We start from the raw sequence: 18,223 nt of genomic DNA, 5'->3' as shown, positions 1-18,223 counted from the left end.
CGATAACAGCTCTGGGTTTCATGTGAGTGCCTTTACTTATTTTCTTCACATTAGTTATGTCCTTTTCTGTGGTTGAAAAAGATACATTGTCAGGTTTTCCGCTAATGATGTATTTTGGCGAGATTTAATGTACACTGATCTAATGGTTCACTTCCAGGACAACCTGTAATTGTAGCTGTGAAACAAACAATTCAAGTCAATTCAATGCTGATTTTCTCCTGTGCAAACACCGCCCCCATAGTATTCAATCCATAAGAAAGCCATGAAGACCGCATACTAAAGAGGATAAAATGGCGAAAGTACCCAGCTTTGTTTTGCTTTGGCTTTACATTTGGAGTGACGCACGCCAAATTCTACATTTCCAAGCGTTTGCCTGGCTGCAGTATTCACCAGTACTGTCCCTGAGGGACTCGGTTTGGCAGTGACGACAGAATGATTAATGCCTTGCTCCATGCCCACCTGCAGCTTTTTTAGTGGACATCCATAAAGTGAAAGAAGAGCGCCTTTCAAAAGCCAGCTCAGGCTGCTCATCTGAGTGGAAAACTGACAGTAAGGCCATCAACACCTTGTTTATGGATGTGCTGTACATCCAGACAGATTGAATAAATAATGGATGCAAGGAGCTGTCTAAAAAATAATGTGAATAAGACGTCCCCATCATGTGCGCCATTCGAGATGAGCGGAAATGTCTTATTCCCATTCTTTTTACAAACAGCTCCTCTTATTCAGTGCTCGTTGTACAAAGCGCTGGTCTTGATTAAGCCAAGTAGGTGTAGTGGTCGTTATAGGAAGGAGTCTCCCTCGGAAAGCCACTATGGTTGTTTTAGTACGCTGATTAATCTTCCGTCAGCTGTTATAAAAGAGCCCAGTGTGGACTGTCTGTCTTTACCCAGCGCTTGCCAAGGACCAAATGGTCAGTCTGGGTAAGAGGAAACCCATCTTGGCACCCTTGAGCCGTGTCCGCTCCTGCCAAGGTAAGCTATCAGACTGTAAAAGACAAGCCTCTCGACAAAGCACAGTCAGAGAATGGGCAGTTTAAAACCCTACCAGAGAATATCATACTAACATGGAGTTTCCTTACAGGAAAATCTCTGCCCTTTTTGTATTATTCTTTCTTCCTTTCTTCCACTATAAATTTTATAGTGGTTATATGATCGTCAGGCATGTTTAATTCCATGACACTGAAACATTGTTTTGAGAAATCGAATTTCCACAAATGACTGAATGAATGCCTTGACTTGATTCTTGGTGTTTTACATGAGCTTTATTATCTTCAAGGATCACATATTCGATATGCATCTGCATGTCAATGGTACGTGTAAACCTCAAAGTCACCAACACATAGAACAGAAAGCCAGGAAAAAGTATTCATGCAAAGCAACCTTTTAAAAAAAAATATATAGCCTAAGAGTTGTATCTGTCGGGTCATAAATTAAATCAAAAATCAAAATTCTAATTAGATTCAATCTCTCACACTGTGATTAAGCGATGGGCAAAAATACAATCTAAAACTCCTCAAGCCAATCAACTATTGCCGCGCGTGCATATCCACGTCCCTCACGCACTGATCTTGGTGAAACAAGGCGAGCAGTAAGGCTTTCCCTTGTGCTCGGTGAAGCGTCCCTGGCTGAGTGGATGCAGGCAGAAGCTGCAGGTGAAGTGCTCGGGGTGGTACTTGCTCCCCAAGGCGGAGATGCAGCGGCCGGTGATGGGCTGCTGGCAGCCCCCGCACAGCATCCCCTGCCGGGTGTGGAAGTGCAGCGAACAGAGGGGACGTCCCTCCAGCTCCATGAAGCTGCCTCCGGCGAAGGGCTTCAGGCAGTCCTGTTAGCAGGAACAGAGGCTATTCACTCCTTCAGCTGGGAGAGCGACACACAACTGTTTGAGTCACCGTTGGGATGGATCTGAAGTCACTGTGAGTTGATGACTCGAGATTTCCGACAGTAATTCAGACAGACGACATTAGGGAACAGGTACGGGGTTATAACATCTGGTTAAAGGATGCCTACAGGTGGACTGAGGACAATGGGGAACCAATCAAACCCAGACCCATTCAGCAGAGAGTGAAACACTGACGACTATTCTTCCCCGGGTCAGGATATAGAGAGAGCAGCTATGAAACCTGTTCTTATAGAGGAGGTTAATATATATTAAACAAATGTTCGTGTCTCAATCAATTTCCAAGGTCATGTTTTTTAAATGAAGTCTCATTAATTATTACTCCTAGTCACATTAATAATGTTTGACATTAATAGTGTTGTTGTAACGGAAGCAAAAGTGCAAAATCGGTTAACTGGGACCAGGTGTAAGGGGTATTCAAGCGTGCCCATGGATCTCATGTAAAAGATACCTACTACACTCTTGATTTTAATTGCGACATTTCACAGCCTGTTCATCGGGCACCAGGTTTTCATTAGCCTAGGGGTGGTCAAAACTTGAAGCAAATGAAGAAGGCATGTGACTATCATTTCCAGTCTACCCTCCATCTTGGACCAGGGCCAGACCAAGTTTTGTGTGTGCGTGTGTGTGTGCGTGTGTGTGTGTGTGTGTGTGTGTGTGTGTGTGTGTGTGTGTGTGTGTGTGTGTGTGTGTGTGTGTGTGTGTGTGTGTGTGTGTGTGTGTGTGTGTGTGTGTGCATGTGTGTGTGTGTGTGTGTGTGTGTGCGTGTGTGTGTGCGTTTGTGTGCAAGCATGCATGCATGTGTGTCTCTTGTGTGTGTGCATGTATGTGTGTTTGCGTTGGTGTGCATGTATGTATGTATGTGGGTGTACATGCATGCGTGGATTTACGTGCATGTGTATTAATTTGCATATGTGATGCTGTGACCATGTGTGCTTGTGCGTGTGGGTGTGTGTGCTTGTGTGAGTGTGTATGTGGTCTGTGGTGCAGGACTCACAGCGCAGACAAAGCACTCTGGGTGCCAGGTGCCGTTGGCTGCATTCAGGTAGTTCTCCTTCACCGGCTCACTGCAGCCGGAGCACTTGGGAGCAAAGAGGAGGTAGAAGTCTCTGTTACAGTACGGCTTCCCGTCCTTCTCCAGGAAGCCTATTGGATGACAGGAGGAACCTCATTGGATGGCTGGCTGATTGGATGTCTGCACCTTGGGTTAACCATCCACACCCTACTCTGTGGAAGCTTGCCCAAGACAAAGTACAGCTCTCAGAGCGCAGCTGGCAACACATAGTGTGTGATTGCAATACCTCCATCCGTGCCCACATGTACATTTGACTCTTGTGTTGGTAGGGTACAGTGTTAAATGACACAGTGTACACGAGTTATAAACGCAATACCTGTGGTTAACCGTGTGACCAGTGTCAAAGGAAAACATTGTTTTTAGGATTCTAACCAATATGTTCCACCGAAGAGAGATGGATGACAGACAGACAGATAACACGAGATGACAGGCAAACAGCTAACGGCAATGATATAAGATACAGGTTATCTGACCTTCCGTCCCAAACAGATTTCCACAGTGGGTGCAGAAAAAGTGTTCAGGATGCCAACTCTGGTCTAGGGCTGTCAGGATGTTCTGCCAGAAACCACAAATGTTTGGGAAATCAGGCATCAGTTTGTCATGTTTCTTGTGAACTCATTTTTTGATAACTACATCACTATAAGTAGAGGAACCTCCATGATTGGGCCCTTGCAGTATCCACAGCGAGGGGAAAAGAGACGATGGTAGTCCTTCTCACAGTAGGCCTGTCCATCTCTCTCGAAAAACCCTTGGGTGCCCAGCTCCTTGTTGCATGACATACACACAAAGTGCTCCGGGTGCCACACCTCGCCCAGGGCTTGGATGATCTGGAAAGACGTCAAGAGAAAGGACATGCAGAGATTTAGAAGGAGATGTGGAACCTCCGTCTGTCATGCTGTGAGTGTTTTCATACCTCTTAGCCAGCCACGCGTAAGCTCAATAAACTAAGTAAACATCTTGAAGCACCGGTCAAAAAACGATTACTTCAATTTGGCATTAATTAACATTTCATAAGTCACTTCCAAAGCTTTTAATTCACATTTTTTTCAATGCTGCTTCAGTGCTTTCTCTGCTGATCTAATTGAAGTAATCAAAAACCAGTATTTAGAGTAGGCCTACTTGTACAATCGCCTTAACTTCTAACTTGTTGAGTAGGCTACTTACACTTGCTGCAGCGCAAAGACAAATTTCAGAAAGGGAGATACCTTTCCCAGGATGCTCTTGCCACATGAAGCGCAGTTGCCCTTAGCGACGGTACGGACGCCAATTTTCTCCAGGTCAGAGCTCAACCCTCCCAGGAGGTCATCAATGGCGTCTACTTTCTGATTGGACGTTGAGGCCTTCCTGTCTGAACCTGCTGCGGGGGACGCGGCCGCCTTGTTCTCCTGCCGTCCACTTGTCACTTCCCCCTTCAGGGACTTCTTCTTCGAAAGCGGAGGAGGGTTTGAATGCGGAGAAGACAGAACCTAATTGATGAAAATATAATATAAATGTTGTTCTTTGTTTTATTTGTCGAGTACACAACTGTTGTCATGCCATGTCATTTACATTTTGCTCCGTCATTGAGTAACGAGATGGGTTTTGGCTCCCAGAAGGGACGCCTCTATAAGGAACCACGTTGAACACTTTGCGAATACTGCCCTCTTCTGAAAAATCTGGGTAATGTGTCCAAAACGTTTAAGCAGTTACAACCGTTCATTGATTTGGACTATATTATTGCTCTTGTATCCACAGTAGTGGCCTGAAAACTCTTCAGGATAAATTACACTCTGCTAACTCCCTCCTCAATCCACTCCCAGAAGGTTGAGGGCCATCAAAAACTAAAACCTCCCGCTTCCTCAACAGCGTATACTGCAGAACCAAAAATCTCTTAAAGGTGAGGAGCAAGTCATGTGCAAATCTGCATTCCTGATATACTGGTGTAGGGATGTAGAGTTGTTAAAGGAGAAATATTATACCACCAGGTGTGAGTATGATTAGCCTTACAAGCAGTTTGGAAAATCTGCCCCATATGACATCACTAGTGGGCGTGTCCACCTAGATCTATTTTCGAAACGGCTTGTAAGGCTAATCACACTCACACCTGGTGGTATAATATTTCTCCTTTAACAACTCTACATCCCTACACCAGTATATCAGGAATGCAGATTTGCACATGACTTGCTCCATGCCAATTTGCACATTACTTGCACAACTAAGCACCAATAAATCACTTTAATCCAACATACAGCACTAACCCTGGCCTGTCAACCAGGTGTAACTGGGCTATATATCTTATGTGTGGGAATGTCCCTTTTTTATTCATCTGCCTATATGTTGTATCTAAGTGGGATCCTTGGGATCCGGTCAGCACCAGGCGGTCAGTACCAGGCGGTCAGCGCCAGGCGGTCAGCGCCAAGCTCAACGCTGTAACTAAACCGGACTTGTTTCCTTTACCCCGTATAGAGGATTGTATTGATGAAGTCGGTGCAGCCAAACTAGTAACGAAGTTAGATCTCCTTTAAAGAGTATTGGCCAGTGTTGTTAACTGAGAGGGCTCGTGAAGTTTCCGCTTTTATCACGCCTAAAGGGTTATTTTCTTATCGAGTCGTGTCGTTCGGGTTGCGTAATGCTCCGGGGACATTTCAGAGATTAAATAGTGTGTGTCATAGTGTGTGTTATAGTGTGTCATAGTGTGTGTCATAGTGTGTGTTAAAGTGTGTCATAGTGTGTGTCATAGTGTGTTTTATAGTGTGTCATAGTGTGTGTCATAGTTTGTGTTAAAGTGTCATAGTGTGTGTTATAGTGTGTGTTATAGTGTGTCGTAGTGTGTTATACTGTGTGCTATAGTGAATAGTGTGTGTGTGTGTCATTGTGTGTGTCACTGTGTGTGTCATCGTGTGTCTGCCCATTTCCGGTGTGTCATTGTTGTGTGTGTGTGTGTGTGTGTGTTCTTGGGGTGGCTGTTATTAGCTTCAGTGTGTGTGATTGTACTTGTCTGTTATGTTTTTTTCACATTATTTAGTTACCTGGTAATGGTTTGGTAATGGTGAAATGGGATATATTTTGGTATTCGATGTAGGTTTTGTCTAGCACTTCAAATAGTTTATTGACTATACTTGTGGGTGGTAGGTTTCTGAATAATTGTTGTCTTCACTTTTGGTGGTGTTTTGGGTTGTGGGTAGGATCAGCGGAGACCTGGGGTTTCTGCCTTTTAGGGGGAGGGTGTGACGGCTCTCAGCTCATTTTGTTTGGTTGTGTTCGTATTCTGTCTGCTTTGATTTGGCGCAGACGTTTTGCGCATTTGTGGATTTGTTAATCATTTGCACGCTGGGAATACGAAATAAACCACTGTTTGATCATGGTGAACCCTACTCTGGCCCTCTGATTTATGTTGCATCCTTCTCGGCTGTGCCATGCAGGGTACTGCATGGTTGAAATGATGTTCTATGTAACAAATCCTAGCAACTTGTACAGAGTTGTATGGCAATAAAGTATTGAATCTTGAATCTCTCTTCATAGGCAGTACATTTTTTCCAATTGAATGAAATTCTGTACGTATTTTCTTCATCATGCACAACAAATGTTGACAGAACAGAAAATTACTAAACTCTTCAAAACGTGTACTTATGTGTTCCTGTGGATGCATGCGTTTTATTCTGGAAATATTTCTGGATGAACTGGAGGAGTCAATACTCTTACCCCTTGGCCGAGGCTGTTCAGTTCCTGCAAGATGGAATCCAGCTCTTTATCGGCGGAGGCATGGCTTGGTGCTGCCACCACGGGGGATGGCAGGAAACTGCAGCGGCAGGGGCAGAGGCAGAGGCATAGAGAGAGAGCGAGACAGAGGGATAATAATATAACATGTTACATTTTTCCACATATAGGTTACATCTATCATTATTCATATTCATACTTAAGGTCCAAATCGATATGGTTCAACATTTAATTTAAATGAAAGCAAACTCGAGTTTTAAAGGTTAGTCTATTGTTTAGGATCAGTGAGAGAGTTACAACCTGTACACATTTGAAGCACAGGGTTTTCTGCTTTTTTCAAGCACACTGGGAGGCCCCATGTCAACACCAGCTCCTGCAATCTGAGATCATGACATATCATGATGACACATATGGTGAAGTTTAGGAAGGCAATTGCATGATACATATTGATACAATAAATTGCATTTTTTTAATCATTAAGAGATTCTGTATTGATTTCTGTACTTCTCCATGGCTGGAACTGCTTGCATTCAGTGGCGCCGTTTCAGCAAAAGATGAATTCACAGCCAACTGCTCCAATAGCAAATCTACATTCCGAAAATAACGTAGAATATGAGCATCAACGCATGCATGCTTTTTTGTCCCACTCTTTCTCTCTTTAACTATCACTGAAAATATAAGTTTCCACGCTGTGGTTAAATGGCCCAGAATGTTATTTGCTTGCTCTTGCAATTGAGGTTGCTTCCTCAGGAAGTGACACAAGTTGAAGGTAGAGAAGTGAAACGTTCCAAGATGTTGCACACAAGATTATGCTGCCTTCGTTACACAATCAGTCATTAAAGGTTAAAAAAAGATTTCATAATATTTTTATACTGTGCGTAAATTTTTCCTAAGGGGAAGTTGACTAAAAGGGTGTTGTTCTTCTAGAGGCAAAATATCACTTTAGCTTTAGTCAAATATACATCTACAACATCTACAACCATATACATCCACATCAAGATGTAATTCAGTTATTTTCTTGCCCTCAATCGTTTTTTGTGGAAAGATTATGAGGTAACCATCCCAACACGTCGAAGTAATAAAAAGCAGTACCAATTCATTTAAATTGGAGTACTGGGATGTAAGTAAATTCTTCTATACATTGTTAACAAATGAGAATGCATTCTTAAAAAGGTGAAATGACATACATAATCTGTATAATATAATACATGGCTATTCATGAACTAATATTAAAAAATACATATTCTTCTTAGCAAATAGAAGAAAGATTTGAAGTAAAACAAAACGTCTTACCCAGTTCATCCAAGTCCATGTTTGCACTCTGTCTTGTAAGCCTAAGTAAGTATCAGCTCATATCTCTCGCTCTAATTTTCTCTCTCACTCAGGCCCGGCCCTGGGCATAGGCAGTATAGGCGAATGCTAAGGGCGCATCCATCGGCAGGGGGCGCCAAAAATATGTCTCTTTTTTTTTTTTTTTTGCATACTGTATTCATCTAACTTTAACTTCAATGTTTATATTACTTAGTACCAATTGTTATGTCGAAATAAATATCAGACAACATAGCATAACATGTAAAATAAAAGAGCGCCCTAGTTTCCAAGCGCCCTATTTTCTATCTAAAATAAAAGAGTCTCAAAGACAAAGCTTTGCAGCTTCTCTGAGTGTATGAACATTGGTAGTCGAATTTACAGTGCGATCCAAAGGGGTGGGGCGCCAGCAAAAATCTTTCCTATAGGGCCCCAAATTGGTCAGGCCCTGCTTGATTGATTGATTGATTCTATTTGACCATTCTTGACACAAAAATATGAAACAACACACTGTGCCATACATTATATCAATAAAGATAGTCAAGGATGACACAATAAAGCCCTAAGGCTTATTTCCATTGTGGTCCTTATAGGGCACTCTCTCTGTCGCTGTGCCTGTGAGTTAGTAACAATTTAGTTTCTGACACCATCACCTGACCATACGCACACCAACACAAACAGGATGATCTGTCAACAGATCATGTTGTGTTATTTTGTTTGTATGTATGAATGAATGAATTCTTTTTATTTATATAAAAAAATATATATACACATATATATTTAAGCAATAGATAACGCCAGGCTGACTGACTGAAGTGATCTATTGCTTTTATACAACGGTTACTATTATGGCGAAACGAAAGTCATAGACACACTACATTTAAAAAGAAACCAAGAAAGTCAAAATAGCCGTTTAATTAAAGAATACAAAAAAGTAGTCCCTCCTGGCTGCCGCTATGCATCGACGGTCGCTATGCAACACACTTTAGCGTCCCTCCGAGAGAAGGCTCCGATAGAGCGGTTCGCCGGCAATTTATACTATGGAGCAGTTCACTCGCCGTGTGCCTAAGCTTTCGTTAGTCTCTCCATCGCCTTGCTCACTCCCGGAGTAACAACATTTACACGCTCTCCATCAGGGGCGGCCCCAGCACATTTGGCGCTCTAGGCGAGCTTCACTCCTGGCGCCCCCCCCCCCCCCCCCCCAGGAGTGGCCCCAGCACATTTGGCGTTCTAGGCGAGATTGTTGACGGGGGGGGGGGGGGGGGGGGGGGGTTATTGAGCGATTGTTGACGGGGGAGAGAGACGTGGCCGATAAAAATATATATATATATATATTTTTTTTTTTCGGGCGCATTATTTTGCGCTCCCCCTCTAGATGGCGCTCTAGGCGGCCGCCTAACCCGCCTGTAGGGAAGGCCGCCCCTGCTCTCCATCATCCAACATATGTTTTACTTTGTAACTGTTTCTACTTCCAGGCGCGGAGTGATATGCGGAGTGATATATATTCCTAGTCTGTTTTACATAGTTTTGATAGGCCAATATGTAAAGCGTTTTAGAGTACCAGATTATATAAATTTAATTTATTATTATTATTATTAGTATTATGCAAACTTTCACAAAATGATCGGGCGTCATAGCAGTTATGTATACGCTCATTATACAACAGTTGGGAACCAATCAGATCGCTGGATGTAGGTCCCCCGTTGTATAAATATAAATATATATATATATATATATATATATATATATACACACACAAAAACATTAAATATATTTGTTTTCGTGTGTGTGTGTGTGGGGGGGGGGGGGGGGGGGCGTGCGTGCATCGTGCATGCTGCGTGCGTGCGTGCGTGTTGTGTGTTGTGTGTTTTTGATCGCACATCCGTGCGTGTGTTAATGTACGTGTGCTTACCTTGCGAAGCAATTATTTCAGCTCAGCGTAAACTCGCACCATCCTGGTTCGAACCATTGCCATATAATGGGGAGGCTTATATTTGATTTTTTTGCATTGCATTGAATTTATCCATATTTATAAGCAACATTTTTAATTTGACACTGAAATTAGGTGTTAATATTACTAAACATGTAAAAAAGAAAAAACGTGATGAATAATTGTCGAAAGTATTAAATTCCTTTAACACTTCGCTCACCTAGATTTTGGTTCAGTCGCAGTCGGTTTGACCGGAAGAAATTGTGTTTACAGCTAAACATCAGGCTTTGCACCACGTTAGCGTTGTGGTCCGTCAGTCACCTCCTGTATGTTGTTTGAAATAGTAACCGTTCGTCTGACACATTGGACAATTTCTTGGAAATATTAAATGTGGCTTATTTACAGCTATCTCCTCCGCTGACGAGAGACTGACCATCATTGCAATGACTTGGTGGCTAACGTAGCGGAGTTAGCCAGCTAAAGCTAGTAACTTCTCGGAGCTAAGGTAGTTTACATACAGCTATAACAGGTAACACATGTCATTGCACTATACACGGCGGGTGTATTTGTTACTGTTCTAATAATCCTCGAGCTGCGTCAAATGTCACTGCTATATATTTATCAGTCGTGCTTTTCAGCCTGGACCTAGGGTGAGCCACAATGGGCGCAGAGAGCAGTGCTGTGAAGAGTTGCACTCTGGAGGAACCTCTCCTCACTCTGCCCTCTGGGCTCACCATGCACTCGGCACTTCTCCAGGATGGCAAGCCCGCGTCGGTGTTTGTTCACAAGCAGGGAAATGAAGACAAAGTCAACAAAGCTGCTAAAGTAAGGCTCTCTGATATCAATTTCTGCTTACCGCCGTACAGGATGATTCATCTGACCTAGAAACTTGTTTCATGTTTCATCAGCAAGATTGTCGTATGATCTTAAATGGCATTGAATGTCTATAGTTGTACTTTTGATATATTATACTGTTTAGTTATTCAAGAGATGCAATCATCCGAGGCTACAGTTATTCCACATACATTTGATTTCAAAGTTGCAGGTGGTGGTTGATAGGTATCTTGCTTAACATTGGCATCATCAGGCAGGCTATGGAAATTTGGGGAATCAGATCTGAGTCAAACACCATAGCACAGTTTGAATCAGTCACACAGAAGACGACTCAAGTTATGAGTCGTTTAGCCCCAGACCAGAAAGTCGACATTTGTCTTTTTGATGTTGGCGACCTGAAGTCAACATAGTAAGCACTGCATTCACGTATCTATTATCCTGCTATAGAAACCTGGTTAGTCAGACCCTTCTCTCTCTTCTCCATCAGCACCTGAAGACCTTGAGGCACCCGTGTCTGCTGCGCTTCCTGTCCTGCTCGGTGCAGAACGGCGCCATCCATCTGGTGACGGAGCGGGTGCGGCCCCTGGAGCTGCTGCTGGACAGCTTATCCCCGGAGGAGACCTGTGCCGGCATCTATGACCTCCTGCAGGCCCTCGTCTTCCTCCACGAACGGGTGAGGGCAAAGTGTGAGGCTTAGTTATGAGACGAAGGGGATGAGACCACTGGGATCGCTGCTCACTGCTCTGTTGACAAGTCTGTTTGTTTTCTGCAATGACTGCCTATTTTACATTTTTTGTTTCCCAATTAATTCACTGTCTGTACACACTAAAATGGGCTTAGATTCATTCCCATCTCTGTTTTGGAGCTGGGTTTCCTGGTGGAGGAGTTTGGACTACAATGAGAATATCCTTGGAGAATTTCTGTTGTTGTAAAAGACTTATTAACAATGTCAGTGAAGAAATTGATGGATTGAAGGTTTAAATTCAGACGGCAATGACAAAAAATGATTCTGTTTATACAATTAGTTATGAGCCTAGTCACACAATGTTGGATAATATCCTTGCTGTTAATCATTGGTCACGTTTAGCCTACTGTTGCAGCTTCTTATTTAACCACAAGGTGTCATTGAAGTCCACGTTTAAGAGAGCGAATGTACTGACCCCTTGGAAACTGGAACTGGGCACAGGGATCTCTGTTTTGCCATTACAGTTGCCTGGGTGAAATCCAAATGTACCCAGACTTAAATGATGCTGGGGGATCTAACAAATGCCCACGCTCTGCTCGCCGTTCTCTACCTTACCGAGAATGGATTATTGCTTTTGGTAAAAAATATTTGTGTGGAAGCAGATGCACAAGAGTTTAAGTTAGGATTGCAAACCCTTTCACTGGTAGAAATGGGGTCCGAGGCCAAAAGAGGTCAGTGAACCCATCAAGGAGTATATTTTAAGAATCTGCTTTCCTTTTGTCTCGTTTTTTGCAGGGAAAATCAAGTCACAACAACGTGTGCATGTTGTCCGTGTTCGTGAGCGATGATGGCCATTGGAAGCTGGGAGGGATGGAGACCGTGTGCAAGTTCTCGGAGGCAACCCCCGAGGTAAGAGGTGGAAGGAACCCAGAGGGGCCCCATTGTGGCCCCTCCTTGTATTATGTTACCATACAACTCCTGGCTGGGATATTGGCTTATTTTTTGCGATTTATTATTCCTATTGGGTTAACACTACCATCAGTTACTTTTTTACTGTGGCATGTAAAACACTTGAATACGTTTCATATAAATCGATTGCTATCTTGTTTATATTAGGGATGGGTCAGAATATTCCCGAGGGTCAGAGCCGATTTTGTAACATTTGGACCGCCAACATCTTTTCCCATTCAAATAAACAAGAATTAACGGACGGAACTAATGTTGGTTCAGTAGCACTATTAGTTTATTTTTTTTATTATTATTAATCATGTACAGAAAAACAATATACACAAGCATAAGTAAGGGATAATGCCCGACGAGGGGTCCATTATCAGGAATGAATGGACGACGAGCGGGTGCCTCCGGAGTCCATTCATTCCTGATAATGGACACCTCGCAGGGCATTATCCCGCTTATACCATCATCACTTGGTAAAGAAAATAAATGAAGACCATTCATATATTTTCATGCGTTTTACAATCCAAATATAAAGTTTTTCACAAGCCATAACTTTGTTTCCCTGGTATCGCCCGAGGGTTTGACTAATACCTGGAACAATCATTACCCTCCTGTGAGGTTCTTATGCAACGAACACGTTGTTCACTCCTCCAGTAAATAGGACGGACCTTAGCTACGACTTGGCAACAGGAGGTATTCTAGTCCGCTCAGCTATGAGCCAGAGGGCTAACGTTATGCATTGTACAATTTGAAATTCGTCCCAGCCTTTATATCACAGATACTCTAGGGCAGGGGTCGGCAACTAAGTTTGGCCTCGGGCCATTTTTTTTCCAGCCAGTAGGTGGCGGGCCGAACATTATCAGAGGCTAGTTCAAGAAATTGATTCATGAAAGTGTATCTGGAACTGCATGCAGGCCCGTCAGCTGGCTTAGTCATATGCCGACCAAGCACTAGATGACTCTTAAAAGACGTACATATAAACAAGTGTATGCCCTAATCACGTTATAAACAGAAAACGCGATTGTGATTATTGCATTAAAAAAGAAAAGTAAGGTATTTCATATTGTAGCCGAGCGGGGGACATCCCGTTTGTATTTGAATGACTTTATTTGCTGATCTCTTCCCCCATTAACTCTTAGTCTTAACCCTAAATATGAAGATAAAGTGAAAAAGTTGTGCAGTTGTCAGCCTGGTTCTCCAGCAGAGTCTGCCAGGTAAAAGTGTCCGTGGAAAGGGTCTCATAATGCAAAGGCCACGCGTAAAGCCGCTCCTCCTTTCCTGTCGCATAGCAACTCAACTTAACTCGTGCTCAGCCCCTCGCAGCTTACGAGTGACCGTGACGAGTGTGTCTCTAACCTTCCGGGAGTAGTAGCAGGATTTGATACATTTAAATTCAAAAACGGTCGAATTGTTCGTTCATACCACCCACTGATTATTTGACCATGAAAAGTTGAGTTATTCACATCCCTAGTTTATATCTTGAATGAAGGAACTTTATAAATGGTACCTAAAATAAATATCTGATTTTGTTCTTCATGTTAGTTCCTCAGCAGCATCCAGAACGGGAGAGATGCCAGTTCTGTTCCTCCAGAGGAACAGGTGAGGAGAAGGCTACATGCTGCTTTAATGTTCTTCCCTCGATATCACCCTTGTCTTGAATAGAGCGAGGATATATAAAGCACTTTGTTTTAACAGGTCGAGGGCTTCAAAACACTGCCTGATAAACACGCACATTCTCGGGACTGTTTCTCTTTCGGCGTGATGGTGGAGACACTTCTTCCGCTTCTGAACGGCTATGGTGAGTACTGGCTGGCTTGTCCTTATTACATTCATCGCTTTCCTCTTTTAATGGAAGACAGGGAATCGGGCCCAAAGGATATTATAAATCCAGTGTCCCTCGCTTTTTTTCCCATGGTGTGTTCTGCTGATGTTCAGTGTCGGACGAGATGTCGGAGAGCCTGAAGACGACCCTTCGGACCAGCCTTTTGACCACCGACCCTTCCTCCCGGCCTCCACTGCGCTCTCTGCTGACTCACGACTTCTTCAGGTTTGTCTCGTACAACTTTCTCTCACTGCCCGGCCGCAAATGGAACAAACAGCGGAAAGGATTGTAATAACAAAGCACTTTCTTTTTACACCTTTTTTTTTTTAAGAAATGACTTTCTGGAGGTCATGAATTTCCTGAAGAGCCTCACCCTGAAGACGGAAGAGGAGAAGAATGAATTTTTCAAGTGAGTGAAGAGTAAACAAACAGGCATCATCCCCCACACACGCACGCGCGCGCACACACACACACACACACACTCTGTTGATGTTGCTCCCTGGGCCACGTCAGCTAATTTTCATGGAGAACAAGTTCCGTCCACTGGAAACGTTATCCATGGAGGGTGTTGTGATTTATTGCTTGTGGTTTAGGTTTCTGTTGGACCGGGTCCAGAACCTTCCAGAGGAGCTGATCGCTGCACGACTCGTCCCCAAACTCCTCAACGGCCTGGTGTTCGCAGAACCCATGGCAGTCAAAAGCTTCCTGCCTCATCTCCTAAAGCCAAAGACGGGTAAGTAGTCAACGACAACAAAGCAGCTCAAAACAAACAATTTGTGATGACTCTTAGATAACCTGTGATGACTCTTAGATAACCCCCCCCCCCCCCCAAATCAATAGTGCTGATGTCAGTTAGTTTGTTCTACCAACTCACCTCATCAAATTCCCAATTATAATCCTCATTGGTTTTGTTGAAGAAATTCAACAAAAGCTTTTCTGCCTCATCAATAAGGACCTATAATGTCAAAGCAACCCAGTTCAACCCCCTACGAAAAACTTTAGTGGACAGGGAAACGGGTTGACCGTCGCGTTGTAACCCTCTGGCAATTGTGATGTCCAATCCCTTATTCCTTATCCCTTGGTGGTAGATCCCAGCAGCGGAGAGAGCGTCGAGGAGTGCCTGCTCTCCGTGTCCCTCTATCGACGGCACGTGGTGCCCCAGCTCCTCAAGCTCTTCAAGGTCAAGGAGGAGCACGTTCGCCTCGTGCTGCTGGCCCACATCCACGTCTACGCCCAGCACTTCTCTCACGACGAGCTCAAGACACACATCCTACCTCAGGTGAGAGGCGCGAGAAAGTCGAGATCTCACACCCACTGCGGGTTTTTATCACACTGCTGTTGTCACAACTGCGATGGCTTACCCTGCGTATGTTTGTCCACCCCCCCCTGACGGCAGGTGTTAGTGGGAATGAGGGACACCAACGATTATCTGGTGGCCATGACGCTGCAGAGCCTGGCGGTACTGGTGCCGTTGCTAGGCGCCCAGGTGGTGGTGGGCGGAGAACGGACCAAGGTGTTCAAGCGCACCACGCCGAACTTCAGCAAGTCCACGGAGGTCACTCCTGAAAGTAAGCAATGCAAGCCGAGTCGAATGGAAGAGGCTCTTACAAATGTTTTGGAATCACTTGAGCCCTTGCCAAGAGCAGAAGAATTTGTTGCACACAGCGTTTGCCGGTTTTCAATGTTAGCCGTTTGTGCTTGGGGAAAATACCCTTTTATAAAGATGTACTTTTTTGTAGACATCGTGCCTCTGTTCCATCTCATGACGTCCCTTTTTCTTCTCCAGCATCTCCCATCCATATAGTTAGCGTGCCCCTTCCCCAGATTGCACAGCCTTCAATGGTCTTGAATCTGCTCCCCAAAGCGATCAGCGTTGGGGGGCCGGTCCTGGGGGACTTGAGCAGGCTACATGACGGTAGAGAGTCCCATCGTGGCTACCCGAATCCAGGCCAGTCAAGTAAGCAGACCCTGGCCCGTTGACCCTTTGGCGCAAACGTTGGATTCTTCCAAACACGTTTCTAGTAACGTAATTACCACATTTTGTCTTTCAGCCATCAGTAGGGACATGTCTCTCCCACTGAACGGCTTCCGCCAAAACAGTGAGCTGGAGTCCCCGGCCTCCAGCCCCGACCCGAAAGAGACGGTGGCTAGCCAGCGCGACGACTGGCCTGACTGGAGTGACTCGGAGGAGGGGGAGAAGAGGGAGACGGGGGAGAAGAGGGAGACGGGGCTGCCGGTCCAGATTCACATCCAGAGCGAACCTTCAGCCGAGCTGCCTCTCGCACCCTGCCTCGGGGAAGGGGAGCCCTGGGACGATATCGAGGACGGAGAACCAGCGGCTGACGTCTCCCCGACGGCCCCCTCACCAGACCCCATCGTCCGCCCCGCGCCTGCCGGGGGCCCGACGTCCTCCGCACCTTTAAAACAAACGGTGGAAACGCTCCGATTGGGGCTGGCCTCCGCCAAAGCCCTCCGACTGAGCTCCTCCGCGCAGGCCTCCACACAGAGCATGGTCTCCTCGTCATGGGACAACGGGTGGAGCGAGGAGGACAAGGACTTCCAGAAATCGCCCCAAAACACTCTGTCTAAATACAGAACCAAGGGCGCGGCGCCCAGGATGAACGGGGCGTCGGTGGGCGGGCTCGGGGAGGAGTTCACCATCGAGGTGAAGAGGAGGCCGGACAGGGACCCAGAGCTGGACCTGTTTGCGGACATGGTGCCGGACATTGTGATGTCCTCTCCCACTTTGGTGCTGCCCGTTGACGGCGGTTTTACAGACTGTGGAAAGGCCACAGCTGGACTCCATGGTGGGCCCACGCAGCCCGACGCATCCGTCACAATCACTGGCAGGTTCGCAGCGACGGAGACAACAGAGGTGAGTGTAGACTGGACCATGATGTCAAGTCGTCAAGTATTCATTGGTGTGATGGGAACGGGCTAAAGGGAAGCGATTCTGAGGGATGAATAAGTCATGCATCGAAATTCAGTGATATCTGAATCAAAGTTTTAAGGATTTTTAATTAAATTGATCCATTAAAATCAGTATTCTGCGATTTTAACAACAAATGAAATGCACTATGCACTTACTGCTTACTAACACATTTCTGAACATTTTTCTCCCCACAGACTGAGACCGAGGGCTGGGATGATGGAGAGGACCTCAACTGGGAGGATGAGAACGTTTGGTAGTGACACTCATCCAGAATAACATTATGAAAGACTATGAATGATGAACCACTGGAATTACAAATGTCCAGGGGTGTGTCTGCGTCATCTTAATGCAACACATTTCTCTAATAAGTCAGTGAACAGTCATTTTCCTCCCAATATGAAAGGTGTTCGATCATCGTTTGAAATGGTGATGCAGTGCTACCAATGATTGGTTGGTGGTGTAGAATGCTTAAATTTTGCGACATACTGTATATACATACACGTATGTATTGATGCCAGTGTCAACATCAGGGTACTACAACTTTTTGTACTGGAAAGAGAGGCTTGTGGTGGGGTATAACCAGCTAGACTGGGACGGGTATAAGATGATATTTTAGTTTTTTGCCAAATTATGATTAGAGCTATAGAATATATGAAGAATCAATACTTCAAGTTGGGCTTAATGACTTTATTTTCCATCTGCCTTGTTTCTTTTGTGCCATAAATGACTTGGGATTAGGATAAACTTGAGAAGACATGGCTTGTCCAAGGTTAATTGAACGGTTGTTGAAATGGCACTATGAATGTTGATTACAGAGATGGATTTAATTTATTAGCTTTCTGGGTTGGTGGAGAAATAAACTTTATGGTATAGGATACGTTATTGCCTCGTCTGTAACGTGTCTAAAGTCTTACATTTTCGTAATCTATATCAATGGATGCATTTAACAAAGTTTGGTTTTAACTGAATAAAATGTGTTTCTTCCAAACTAGTTTGTAAATTGCATATAATGTATTTAGTATATTCATTAAGCACCCACTGGAGAGAGCAAAGTTGAGGTGTGAAAACGCATGACTCTTCTCAAA

At 44.5% G+C, this 18,223-nt stretch overlaps 2 protein-coding genes across 2 annotated transcripts; one reads left to right on the top strand and one right to left on the bottom strand.

The window, feature by feature from the left end:
* Window positions 1-1,238: 1,238 nt before the first annotated feature.
* lpxn (leupaxin) lies at window positions 1,239-8,112 on the bottom strand. The gene is made up of 9 exons (XM_030372177.1): window positions 7,964-8,112; window positions 7,175-7,257; window positions 6,971-7,050; window positions 6,656-6,752; window positions 4,180-4,440; window positions 3,628-3,801; window positions 3,448-3,529; window positions 2,897-3,045; window positions 1,239-1,824 (listed from the first exon to the last, which is right to left on the bottom strand). The coding sequence occupies exons 1-9, from the start codon at window positions 7,980-7,982 to the stop codon at window positions 1,558-1,560; spliced, it is 1,212 nt and encodes a 403-aa protein (XP_030228037.1). The 5' UTR covers window positions 7,983-8,112; the 3' UTR covers window positions 1,239-1,557.
* A 2,030-nt stretch (window positions 8,113-10,142) lies between these two features.
* scyl3 (SCY1-like, kinase-like 3) lies at window positions 10,143-18,126 on the top strand. Its single transcript, XM_030372176.1, has 14 exons — window positions 10,143-10,437; window positions 10,547-10,733; window positions 11,230-11,415; window positions 12,223-12,336; window positions 13,927-13,983; window positions 14,080-14,182; window positions 14,320-14,431; window positions 14,538-14,615; window positions 14,800-14,939; window positions 15,295-15,485; window positions 15,603-15,774; window positions 15,993-16,163; window positions 16,258-17,081; window positions 17,333-18,126. The coding sequence occupies exons 2-14, from the start codon at window positions 10,569-10,571 to the stop codon at window positions 17,393-17,395; spliced, it is 2,376 nt and encodes a 791-aa protein (XP_030228036.1). The 5' UTR covers window positions 10,143-10,437; window positions 10,547-10,568; the 3' UTR covers window positions 17,396-18,126.
* Window positions 18,127-18,223: the final 97 nt, after the last annotated feature.

Source organism: Gadus morhua, chromosome 12 (genome assembly GCF_902167405.1).
Source record: "Gadus morhua chromosome 12, gadMor3.0, whole genome shotgun sequence".
NCBI classification, from domain to species: Eukaryota; Metazoa; Chordata; class Actinopteri; order Gadiformes; family Gadidae; genus Gadus; species Gadus morhua.
The sequence above is the reverse complement of the archived record's forward strand: the minus strand, read 5'-3'. Positions and strand labels throughout refer to the sequence as shown.

Bases quoted from the DNA above. Each gene is read 5' to 3' on its own strand.
- scyl3 (XM_030372176.1), top strand. From the start codon at position 10,569: ATGGGCGCAGAGAGCAGTGCTGTGAAGAGTTGCACTCTGGAGGAACCT. The intron at 12,337-13,926 runs GTAAGAGGTGGA...TCTTCATGTTAG, and splicing joins TCTCGGAGGCAACCCCCGAG to TTCCTCAGCAGCATCCAGAA. The intron at 15,486-15,602 runs GTGAGAGGCGCG...CCCTGACGGCAG, and splicing joins AGACACACATCCTACCTCAG to GTGTTAGTGGGAATGAGGGA.
- lpxn (XM_030372177.1), bottom strand. The intron at 6,753-6,970 runs GTTGTAACTCTC...CTGCCGCTGCAG, and splicing joins TGTGCTTCAAATGTGTACAG to TTTCCTGCCATCCCCCGTGG. The intron at 4,441-6,655 runs GTAAGAGTATTG...TTCATCAATTAG, and splicing joins TGAACAGCCTCGGCCAAGGG to GTTCTGTCTTCTCCGCATTC.